This window comes from Coffea eugenioides, chromosome 11, assembly GCF_003713205.1.
Source record: "Coffea eugenioides isolate CCC68of chromosome 11, Ceug_1.0, whole genome shotgun sequence".
NCBI classification, from domain to species: domain Eukaryota; kingdom Viridiplantae; phylum Streptophyta; class Magnoliopsida; order Gentianales; family Rubiaceae; genus Coffea; species Coffea eugenioides.
In genome coordinates this window covers 47190494-47202576 of record NC_040045.1, presented here as the reverse complement: position 1 = coordinate 47202576, position 12083 = coordinate 47190494, and the positions used below count along the sequence as shown (strand labels likewise).

Below are 12083 nucleotides of genomic sequence, written 5' to 3'. Positions count from 1 at the left end.
GTAGAACAATTAGCAAATGCATTCCATTTCTAATCTAAACTATCAAACAAATTATCCTTATTTGGATTATGGTTATTCATAGAAAAATTTTTATATTTTTCGTGAACACATTTCCTTATCACCTATTTATCTCATAAATAACAAATTGTTACAGTATATTTTTCTACAAAAACTCTTAAAAATAGCAATCCAAACGAGAATTTTTTCTGCATTTTTTTTACATTGAAGCTTGCTCTTTTCCTTAGATACTTTGCTAGACCTATAGTTTGGATCCATATGCCTCTTCTTCCCCTCGTATTACTTCCAACAAATTTTTTAAATTAATTTTTCGGTGCTAAACAAGAAGTTTTCTTTTGCAAGCTCCTAATCTAGAGGCCCATTTGGCAAGTAAGTTTTTTGGGTATTTATCTAAAATTTTACTTTAAATTACTGTAGAAGTTGTAGTGAAATGTGTAAATTTTTAAATATTTTAAAGTATATAGTTTACAAATTTTAAAAAGTTCTTTGAGATTACTGCAGTTAAAGTTATTAAAAAACTTGTAGCAAACAAATTTGATAAAAAAACTTGCTTGCCAAACAAGTCCTAGCTTTGGTGAAAAAGTTGAGTGGACGGTGAGGCAGCCGCGTTCTTAGAAATTAGGAGGAGGAGAACGCGATGGAGTGGGACCGTTTGGAATTTTGCATATGATACATGGCATAAAGAAGCAGAAACTTCCAGCTCCAGATCCAATCCAGCACAAAAACACGGTGGAAAGAAACGCCTAGAATCTCTTGACTAATCCGACTGTCCCTCAATTTAGGATCCCTTAATTTAAGCCTATTTTGATCCTCCCAACCATTCAAAGCTTATTTTGGATTCTGCAACCAGTTTCTAACTTTAATCGTCATGTACCTATCCACTTTGCTTAGGCTAAATCTTCTCGGTCCCTTCACCAAATATTCATAGCAAACAAAGAGGTCATTGCTTGGACCTTCCAAACCGGATATTGTCCCATTTTGTAGGATCCCCAAGTCTGTACAAGACCACATAGATGTCTGCGAAAGAGTTATGTCTCATGCCACGTGGCACAAACTTCAACCCAAACTCTTTAATGGCAGCCTCTCTAAGACGCAAGAAAAAAAAAAATCAAGAAAAGTACTCCCTCCGTCCCACTTTGATAGTCCTGTTTTCCTTTTTCGTCTGTCCCAAATTGTAGTCTACTTTCCAATTGAAGAATGTAGTTATATTTTAATTTTCCTAAAATGCCCTTATTCAATGTAAGTTGTTGTTACTATAAACTTACCTCATTTAATGAGAGTTGATTCTTTTTTTACCATTAATTCAAGTTTCCATAAAGTTGTACTCTATTTAATGTGAGGATATTTTAGGAAAATAGCAATCTAAATTTACGTTTCCAACAAAGTTAACTACTTTTTTTTAAATTATGTGAAAAAAAATAGGACTATCAAAGTGGGACGGATGGAATATTATTCACCGGTACAAGCGTACCAAAGTTTTAGTACTACTTATTAACATGGGTTGGTCAATTAATATTAAGGGGTCATTTCATTTCATTTCATTTCTGTTGCCTGACTGAATGAGAAAATTGTGGAAAATATACCACGTTCGAAATTGGCAGTAGCAGGATAAATTCTGCAAGGCCAATTGAACAAACTAACATAACTGAAAAAAGAGTGCCAAAATTTTCAACCCTTCTTTCAAACTAACCAAGAAAAGAACTTTTGTCCGGAGTTTGAAGCTTCTCATACATTTGAGCCTTCTCCTTCTTCTCCTTTTCTTGGAGAAGGCTCTCTGGTTCGGTAGGGTTTTTAATTCTTCAAATATTTGTATGTGCATTCATAGATAGAACAAAATTGTAAGTAATAGTGACAAATATTTCTTGAGGGAAAAAACTAAAAGAAGAAGATGATTAGGTGCTGGACACCTGCTCTGCAATTGGCAGAGCTATTTGTGAGTTCTTTGGTGCATATGGGGTATGGGTTTTACATATTTAGCACAGCTGTTGCTGGGGATGCCTCACAGGCTCTGAGTGATTTGCTTTTCAAGCCTAATCTTGATCCTGCTCCGAAAAAAGAGGGATCAAATGAAACCCCCAATGCTGATGGCCTTCCTCCCATTGTCTTGGTTCATGGAATTTTTGGCTTTGGCAAAGGGGTATGTTTTACAAGCTCCATCCATTTTTCATTTTCTTTTATTTTTTTAAAATTTTCTTGGGTTTGTTTAATTGCCTTGATTTTTGGTCAGTTTTCGTCTGTTTCCTCTATTGTTTCCAGAGACTGGGAGGGCTATCTTATTTTGGTGGGGCAGAGAAGAAAGATGAGAGGGTTCTTGTGCCTGATTTAGGCTCATTGACAAGCATTTATGACAGGTAGATTTTATTCATAGCTTGTTGCTCCAAAGTATTGGTTTTGTTACTTTTCGGCATTGGTCTTGCAAAATTATGATGGGAATTTCGGCTTTAGGGCTCGCGAATTGTTCTATTACTTGAAAGGGGGGCAGGTTGATTATGGGGAAGAACACAGCAAGGCTTGTGGCCACTCCCAATTTGGAAGGGTGTATGAGAAAGGTTGAAACTTTATCACTTTCTTGCTCAATTGTCTTTATTTTATTGCTGTTATGATTTATTATTGGGGAGGGTTTTCGACGTTTCCTATTGATCGCTGGAATTTTATGATCAGGGCACTATCCTGAATGGGATGAGGATCACCCTATTCACTTTGTGGGGCATTCCGCTGGAGCTCAGGTTGTTCGTGTTTTGCAGCAAATGCTGGCAGCAAAGGTAAGTTTGTTTACTCCTGTTAGTAATTGATTATCGAGGATGTATGAATAGCCTTTTTAGTAAAGAGGAAATATTCTTTATGTGTTTCAGGCATTCAAGGGACATGAAAACACTTCAGAAAACTGGGTTTTGAGCATAACTGCGTTATCTGGAGCATTCAACGGGACAACAAGGACTTACATTGATGGAATGCAGTGAGTCTTCTGAAAACTAAAGATTTTGTCAAATTTCACCTTTATTTGTTAGCTCAATGATATGAATGAAATTTCAGAAACTATTTCTGTGGTACTTCAATCATCGTAATACAACTGATCAGCTGATTCTGTAAGTCATGATATTGGACTATCTGGTGTTGGATTTGAGCTAATGTTTCTGTGCATTAAAATCTCTTACACAATAGTGTATCATCAGTTCTTATATTTTTTTGCTTCACCTGAATCTCTTTTTACGAACAGCCAGCTCAACCTTTCTTGTTTGTTAACCAAATTCCGCATTTGATAATGGTTATCCTGACATGTCATTCAACTTCAATCTGACTGCAGACCAGAAGATGGCAGGTCTTTAAAACCTATCTCTTTGCTTCAGCTGTGCCGCATAGGTGTAATTATTTATGATTGGCTTGATATTTCTTGGCTAAAAGCCTACTACAATTTTGGTTTTGATCACTTCAACATGTCTCGGAAGAAGATTGGCGTTAGGGGTCTTATTGACTGTCTCATAGGAAATGCTGGTCCATTTGCATCAGAAGATTGGATACTTCCAGATCTAACACTTCAAGGGGCTATAAGATTGAACAGCCATTTACGAACATATCCCAATACATACTACTTCAGCTATGCTACCAAACGTACACGCAAATTCATGGGCATTACAGTTCCTTCTGGAATATTTGGCATACATCCTTTATTTTTCATCAGAGTCCTGCAGATGAGCCAATGGCGGCTTCCTCCAGATGTCTCTCCCCCTTATAAAGGCTACAGGTGTGTGCTAGTTTATAATTTTACTCTCCCCACACCCCCCCCCCCCCCCCCGGGGGGCGAGGCTCTGTTTCTGAATATGCCCAAGGTTTCCTTGTTGGAAGAAATTTTAATATTGTGTTATGTGTTGCATTTAATTCACTTGCAGGGATGAAGATTGGTGGGACAATGATGGAGCACTCAACATTATATCCATGACACACCCTCGTTTTCCAGTTGAACACCCAAGCTGCCAGGTTATAAAGGATTCTGATTGCCAACCCTTGCAGCCAGGCATTTGGTTTGTGAACAGTCTCCATGCTCCATTAGCAAATTTATTACTGTTTGTGTGGGGAAGTATAATGTTGAATGTTCATTAATATCTTCAAATTATGATACTCAACTATGCATTTCACTCTTATCTTTTACACACACGTGCACGCGATAAACATTTATAGAGATCAGATTAAGGATTTTTTGGGATCCGTTCAAGGTAGTTATCTTTCTTCTTTAATCATCACAGATTATACCCTTTATTTAGGGTATGGAACTATAATTAGGACTCCCTCCCTCCCCCCCTCCCCTCTCTCTCTCTCTGTATGCGTAGTGCAGTTTGTGAATTTATATCCAGCTGACATATAGAACTATTATTGAGTATCAGTTGTTACTTGCTGAATTTTTTGGACGTGTGTTCTCGAGTCTACATACTTGGTTTTAGTCAACTCACAGCACACGCTCTTCTTGGGATTTTTTAGATGCTTCAAATTTGTCATTAATCTCTTTCATATAAAGCTCAATGTTTAGGAAAAAATATGCACCCTTATATAGGTGGATAACTTATAATAAATCTTATTAGGAGATATGAACATTTACTTTTAGCTGCTCTCTCTCTCTCTCTGCATTGAGTGTCTTGGTGTTTATTGGCTTGAAAATTTTGGTTATGACTGAAGATTTATTAATCTGATAACTCATTTATTTAAACTATCATCATTCTTGTCTGTCCTTGGTGCCAGATTTTGCTTCAGTGCTTGATTTCTAGAAAGACTCGATATTAAAGAATTCAAGTCCTTGTTATTATTCATACAAAGTGGATGAATTAATTTTTTTTGCCAACACATATTTCTCGTGTATACAACTTTGATTATTTGATTACCCTGTATGAACTTTTTATTACTTTTTTTACCTTTTAATGATAAAGAGTCCATATGTGGAAATATTTGCATGTTTAAAAAATTTGCATGATATTGCAATCCATGATCTGACGTTCATCACCAAAACTTTTATGCCAAATGAAGTGAAATATCAGCATACCTCAAGATTCTGTCAAAAAGAAGCATTAGGTCTATGGGTGTCCAGGTCACTATGGGGTCTGTTTTTGACGTCATTTACCCTGCAATGCCTGAATAGTTCCTTATGAAATCAAAGCCATGCATATACTTATTCTTTTAGGCCAATTGGAAGTGTTTTATAAGTTCACCTCTCTGAGCAGTGCATCTCATCTATGTAGTGTTGTATCATATCTCTAAAAAGGTTCCTGTATTTATGAGGAGCTTACGAGGTTTGAATCCAATCAGGTAGGTTATCCCCTGAGATGATTTAAGAATAAGTCCCTCTGAAGTGATTGCTTTGTAATATTGCCTAATGAACAATTGTGTTGGAGCATATATCTGAATCTTTAAAAACAAATGAATTGTACATACACAAATGACTAAAATTTGAATTGGGCTAGACTGGGAATTTGAATTAGTCAGGCGTTTGAGTCTATGCCAGCTGATGGGTTCTGTACCAGACTAGTAAACTTGTATTGTGAACACAGTCAAGCAATAGCCTAGGTAGCTATAACCTGAAGTTAGAATCTAGGATGAACTCTTGGTTGGTTGATGATACTCCACATGACCAGATCATTTTGCGTATAGCACTGTGCATTCTATAATTACGAAGGCATCCAACTGGTGGAGTTCTGTGATAGTCATGTAAATGTTCCCATGTGTGGTGCAGGTATTATAAGATCGTGGAAGGCGATCACATTCTTTTTATCATCAACCGGGAAAGGGCTGGAGTTGAATTTGATTTGATATATGACAGCATCTTCGAACGCTGCAGAAAGCATGCATTTAGGAAAACTCCCATCTTGCCGGACCATGTACAGTAGCAGTTCATACGCGTTGCTTTGGCTGTCATAGATATGCCTAGGCTCATATAGATTTAGAATTAAGAGTATCAACTAGAATACTCTTTGGCAGTAGATTCCTTCCTTCTCTTTTTTTGTCATTTTTATGGAAAATGGTTGTAAATGTGAACAGATATAATTCCTGCCTTGTCAGAAAGTGGTAGTCCTGATTACCGTCCATCTTTACTTCCTAGTTTCTCTGTAAATGACTTTGTATCAGAAATGCATGCAAATGACAGTAACAGTTCATGACGTGCTTAAATGCAGTGCAACCCTTTTAACCTTTCTTGACTCGTGAATGTTGATGCATTGCAACACTGGAAAGTGAAAATCACGGTTAACTTCTTACGCACTCGAGAGCCGAAAGGTCCAAAATGTCCAGCTTTTGGAACAAACGAAAGTGAAGATCAGGAAATGCTTGTAATGTTAAGCAGGAAGAGAGAGCTGTGAATCGGAATCCAATCCGCCCGTTGAGAGAGGAAGGCCTTCAGGAAGGCGTTATGAATTTTTTTATTGAGTCTTTCTTGTTTGATGACAAATCCACACATGCATTATCAGGAGCCGCACATGGTTATCATCTGTGGCACATCACATGGTAGTCATACTCGCGAATCGGCTTGTGTTCTGGGAAAACGAAGCAGCAAGACAACAACAACAAAAGATGGCATTAAACACTACTAATCATTGATGCGAATCTGGTCCTCTAAACCATAATAAACTCTTACTATAATAAACTCTTGCAGAACAAAAAAAGGAAAAGATTGAGACTTGAAATTCAATTTGAAGTGACGTGTGATACAGAAACAGGGCCGGCCAAGAAACAGTTGCAAAACAAGAAGATTCCTAGAGAAGTAGGTTGACCTTTCAATGGTTTTTGATCATTAGTCAAATCTAGAGTCAAAGGGGCAGCATTGACACGCCATAACATGCAAAATCCAGAGGTCTTCCTCCGCCTGCTGCTGCAAGTCTGCAACGCAGCATCGTTAGAAAAAAAAAAGCGACAGTGCCGACATCTAGCCATAACAGAAGATCGATGAAGGTGTCCTCCCCAAGACATGAACCATATATGTTTTCTTTTAGCATGATTCTTGCTTCCTAAATACTACCCTCTTCCTAAATATTTTTCTTGCCGTGGGTCATTTTCTTCTAAGTCTGATCCTCTAACACAATAATATATTTTGCGGAGGTATAGAACAAATTGAACAACTTTCCAATTTGGACAGAAATTATATAGTTCCTTGCAGGTTAGGTGCATGATTTTATGTATGATTTTCGCCTCCTTAGCTGAAAATTAATGTCTAAGGCTGTAAAGTTTCAAAATTAAACCCTGTAGTGTAAATTTTTCTAGAAATATTATAATTGGGGTCAAAGAAACGATGAGGCATGAATATTGGAAGCCCTCAACGTTCAAAAGAATCTTCCATCATGGAATGCAACTACTCGATCTCAACCCATATGGCTCAAGACTTGTAAAAGATTAAGTTGACTGTACAGAGCGGAACGAAGGACTTAAACATACGCTCTTTTTTCCACTGTTTTTCTTCCAGAAACGGGCCGGAAATGTGAGTTCGTTTATACAATTTAGTAGCATTTTTGCTGTTTTCAGCTTCAAAAGCCTGGTAACTTTTCCAGTATCTTCGCATATGAGATGGAAGATGCAAGTTAATTAAGTTCCCACATTTATGCCAAACAGCGTGCTGCATTCAGAGTGAAGATCTTTTTATCCTGTTACATAATAAAAAAAAAAGCTTGACAGGAGTGTTTTTAATATTTTCCTAAATTATTGCTTAACAAAGATTTTTTTTTTTTAAAATTCCTAAAGAAATGGTTAAAATCAATGGGATTTTCTCGTTTCAGTTTTTTCACATGATTTCAAATTCTAATCTTGAAAAATCATTTATTTTTTGTTCTAATTTGTTTTTGTGGTTAGATCTTAAAATTTTCAATAGACAAAAAAAAAAAAAAGCTAACTAAAATTTAGAGAATTTACCCAAGGGTTAACTTTTTTTTTTTTTTTCCCTCCAACAATAGTTTTTTCTTGATCGTTATTAATTAGCTTTTTAATTTGCAGATTAATCTACCACAACTCAATACAACCCAACCGTTGAAATCTCAAGAATTTAACATAAACTAGCTCTAAAATAGATTATCAGTTTGGCTAACGGGAGCACCCATTAAGAGGTTTCTCATGCATTAGTTTTTAAAAAAGTGCCATAATACAAGGATACAATAAATATAAATTATATGTTTCTACAAAATAATTTAGATGTAACGTAGATATTTTATTGAGTGCCCATTGAGCCAGCGTGCATTTGAAAATTCTATAGATTATTACGAGAATAGAAAGCCATCCTTCAATAAGTTTCTTAACAAAATTGAAACAACACTCACTAAACATACCTAAAGTTTTCCAAATTTTTTAACACTCATCCATTCACTGTAACAAGATTTTCTTTCCTTTATTTACATGGTCAAATGTTCATCTGTATCCGATTTATTTGATAATTTCTTCCATTTTCAGAGAAGGTGCACTCATTCGAATTTCAAGAGATGGTACGCGGGATAAGTACCACTTAAAAAGATCTCCTTTTATCTCTAACTCTGCTCACCTGAGTCATTCACTTTCCTAACCCAAATCAATCATGTAAATTTATAGATTTCGCCAATGTGTTAAAGAAACAAAGGAAAGAAATGGAAGGATAAGGAGAAATTCATTGAATTTGTCTTCATTCAGATTATCGTATTATTAGAGCATGAAATTTAAACTCACCAAAGGTATATTTTATGTAGGAGTCTTTCTTGTCTCCTGCTCTATATATTCCAAAGAAACATTGGACCTGGGGTCGGAAAAAAAAAAAACTTCCCAGTGTTCTTTATCCACGAACTCTTCAGCATAAAACCACCCTGAAAGGTAGCTAGTTTCAGTTTCAGAAGGAGAGAAGAGAAAAGAGAAAAATGTGCGGCAAAATCCAGGATCAAGCCAACGCCACTGAACAGGACTCAGCTGCTGTTGCCTCTGAAATTGGAGGAAGCGGCACAAAACCAAATCCTTCCTCACTAGCACCTATAAATCTTGATCAGTAAGTAATTATTTTATCCTTTTTCCTTTAGCCAAAAATGTCTTTTGGCAGCCTAATAGCTTAAGATTTCTTCATGTTTTTTGCAATTCCAAGCCGGGTTTAATATCCACCTTTTGCTGTCTAAAGTCTTTAACTGGCCATTTATTGAAACCCATGAAAAATCCTTTCTTATTGTTTTCGTTTTTGAGGCACGTTACAATTTTGCATAATTTTTTAGCCTTCATCTTCATGCATGAAACTTTCCCATACGTAACGCATATAATTATTATGCCAACCCGCTGATTTACTTTAAATTCATGATTACCCTGTGTATTGGACCATTTTCTTTTTTGAAACTTTTTTAATCAAACAACAGACTACTTGCATGCATATCTTTTATTTTTAGTTTTTGTTCTCCAAATTGATAAGGATGGTTTTTTTTTTTTTTTTTTTTTTTTTTTATCTTGGTGCGTTACACAGCGGTGATCCTACTGCATATGAGACCTACTGGAGTAAGGCAGGTGAAAGGAGCACAATTACATTTACGGGAGATCAGTCCTTGAGTTATTTTGCCAATGCCAAGAACTTGTGCTGGTTTTTGGAGCCAAAACTGGAGGAGGAAATCAGGAGGTTGCATCATGTGGTGGGCAATGCAAAGGTGGATGATCATTTCATCATAGTGGGCAACGGATCAAGTCAGCTTATTCAGGCTGCCCTCTATGCTGTATCCCCTTCTGATCAACCTCAGCCCACAAGTGTGGTTTCAGCCGCTCCTTACTACTCGGTTAGCTTTGTCGGCTTCCAAATCAGTCATCAATCCCTCTTTTTAAATTATAAATTAGTAATTGATTTGACTTTTTAGAAAATGTTAGTTTATTTGTAGTACAAGTTTATTTAATCGGCCAAAAGTCAGTTGAACATAAGTTGTACTATTGTTTGTGTAAGATATAAACCTTGTGCTAAGCATACAAAGTGATCTAGACAATGTAAATTCGCTAATCATGGGCATGTGAAGGTTGCTAGAAGGATTAATTTTGTTTAAGTTTCAATCATGTGTAATGCTACTATTTAATGTACTAATGCAGCCGCCTAATCACTTTCTGTCTCAATTGATTTAATTATGTCTCCCAAGTCCTATGCATTTATAATTAATTATGTTGCTTGTTTATTTGCAGGCATACCAAGAAGTGGCAGATTTGTTGCGGTCAGGGCTCTACAAATGGGGAGGTGATGCTTACAGTTTTAACAAAGATGAACCGTACATAGAGATGGTAACCTCCCCAAATAACCCTTGTGGGATGACGAGAGAACCGGTCGTGAACCGGCCTCAAGGAAAGATCATCCACGATCTTGCTTATTACTGGCCTCACTACACTCCCATTACCTCTCAAGTTGACTATGATATCATGCTGTTTACTGTTTCCAAATGCACCGGGCATGCTGGTTCAAGAATTGGGTAAGGCTTCTGTTATCTAATATCCTAATTAATTCCTAGTAAAGACAACAAAATATAATATTCTCGTGCTTGAGTTATAATATTTTTCTATTGCTATGATTTGCATGAGAAGATGGGCTCTTGTTAGGGACAAGGACGTGGCAAGAAAGATGGTGGATTTAATGGTGATTAGCACAATTGGGGTTTCTAAAGAATCCCAACTTAGAGCTGCTAAGATTCTGGGAGTCATTTCAGATAGCTGCTTACTGGATAAATCTCCTGGCCTGGAAAACTTCTTTGAATACGCTCAGCATCTCATGGCTGCAAGATGGGAGAAGTTGAGGGAGATTGTGAAAGTGAATGAACTATTTAGTCTAACCGAGTACCCCTCCGAATACTGCCTCTTTACCAAAGAGTTCACTGAAGCTCGTCCTGGTAATTAAAGCTTTGATTTTGGACTTAAAACACTTTATCTTTCTGTTCTTCCAAGCATTTGGTTTACAAATAGCTTCATGTTTTTTTAACACTCTTACCCAAATTTTGGGGCAGCTTTTGCATGGATGAGTTGCAAGTCTGATCATATAGAGGACACAGAGAAAATTCTAAGAGGACACAAAATTCTGGCAAGAGGTGGAAAGCGCTTTGGAAGTGATCCAAAGTATGTGAGGATCAGTATGCTAAGTAGGGATCAGGAGTTCAATCTCTTTCTGGAGAGGCTATCTTCTATCCATGGAATTACTAGTGGGAATTGAATGTCACATGCAGGAATTGGGAGACACAGAAATTATATACATTGCACACAAGAAAAAAAAAAGGATATTACCTACACTGCGTATAAGAAACAAAGATTAGGATCCATCTAGAAAATATGAAATAGATTGGATGGATCATACATCTCCTGTAGTATATTGTATGTAGCTACCTAGCCACCATGCATGTCCTGTGATATGCTAATGCATGGTTGTGGGTGAAATTGTATACGACATACTAATGAATGTCTTAAAAAGATTTGAGAGCTAATGTTATACTCCCTATTCTAGTTTGTTTGAACCAACTTCTTTTTTTCTTTTAACAAAAGTGGAAGGTAGCTAGATAGGTTACGCCTCCAAGGCCGTATCAAGAAAAAAACTCCTACAGTAGCTGAAACTTAGGTAGGTGGCTGAAACTTGGAGTACTAAAATTGACAAAGCTTGGAGTACTAAATTAGTGGCAAAGCTTATGGTAAAATTGACTCTCAAGCTTGTGAAAGTACTTAGAATTCTTCAACAATAAACCGACTTCGGTGAAATTGATATGATGTAGACAAGATGTCTGTGACAGTGCGATTACTTATTGCTGGTAAATAACCATGAAGAGCTATTTTGAGGCGTCGATGTAATGAAATCATTGGCATTTCTAGCAGAAGTTTCTTAACTATATGTTCTAAAATTTTTCTAAGTTAGAATAAGGAAAAATGATGAGCTTAAGAAACTAATTCGGCATAGAACAAAGATTTTCATATTAATGTACCAAAATGTTCTGATAAACAAATTTTCAATTCGTTTGTCAAAAAAAAATTTCAATTCGAACTGATTTACCGCAAAATTCGTCTTGGTTTAGTAGAAAGAATCACCACTAATGGTAGAAGAGAGACTGTTAGTGCCAAAAATAAGAAGAAAAAAAAAAGTAGTACAGAACAGAAGG

The 12083-nt window shown here is 36.5% G+C and overlaps 2 protein-coding genes across 2 annotated transcripts; both read left to right on the top strand.

The window, feature by feature from the left end:
• Nucleotides 1–1550: 1550 nt before the first annotated feature.
• On the top strand, nucleotides 1551–6192 carry LOC113751994 (lipase-like). Its single transcript, XM_027296138.1, has 8 exons — nucleotides 1551–2155; nucleotides 2275–2369; nucleotides 2464–2567; nucleotides 2680–2780; nucleotides 2871–2974; nucleotides 3323–3760; nucleotides 3906–4037; nucleotides 5735–6192. Exons 1-8 carry the CDS (start codon nucleotides 1907–1909, stop codon nucleotides 5886–5888), a joined length of 1377 nt encoding a protein of 458 aa, XP_027151939.1. The 5' UTR covers nucleotides 1551–1906; the 3' UTR covers nucleotides 5889–6192.
• Nucleotides 6193–8861: 2669 nt separating this feature from the next.
• Nucleotides 8862–11152, top strand: LOC113752755 (L-tryptophan--pyruvate aminotransferase 1). The gene is made up of 5 exons (XM_027296822.1): nucleotides 8862–8986; nucleotides 9446–9749; nucleotides 10141–10421; nucleotides 10534–10835; nucleotides 10950–11152. The coding sequence occupies exons 1-5, from the start codon at nucleotides 8862–8864 to the stop codon at nucleotides 11150–11152; spliced, it is 1215 nt and encodes a 404-aa protein (XP_027152623.1).
• Nucleotides 11153–12083: the final 931 nt, after the last annotated feature.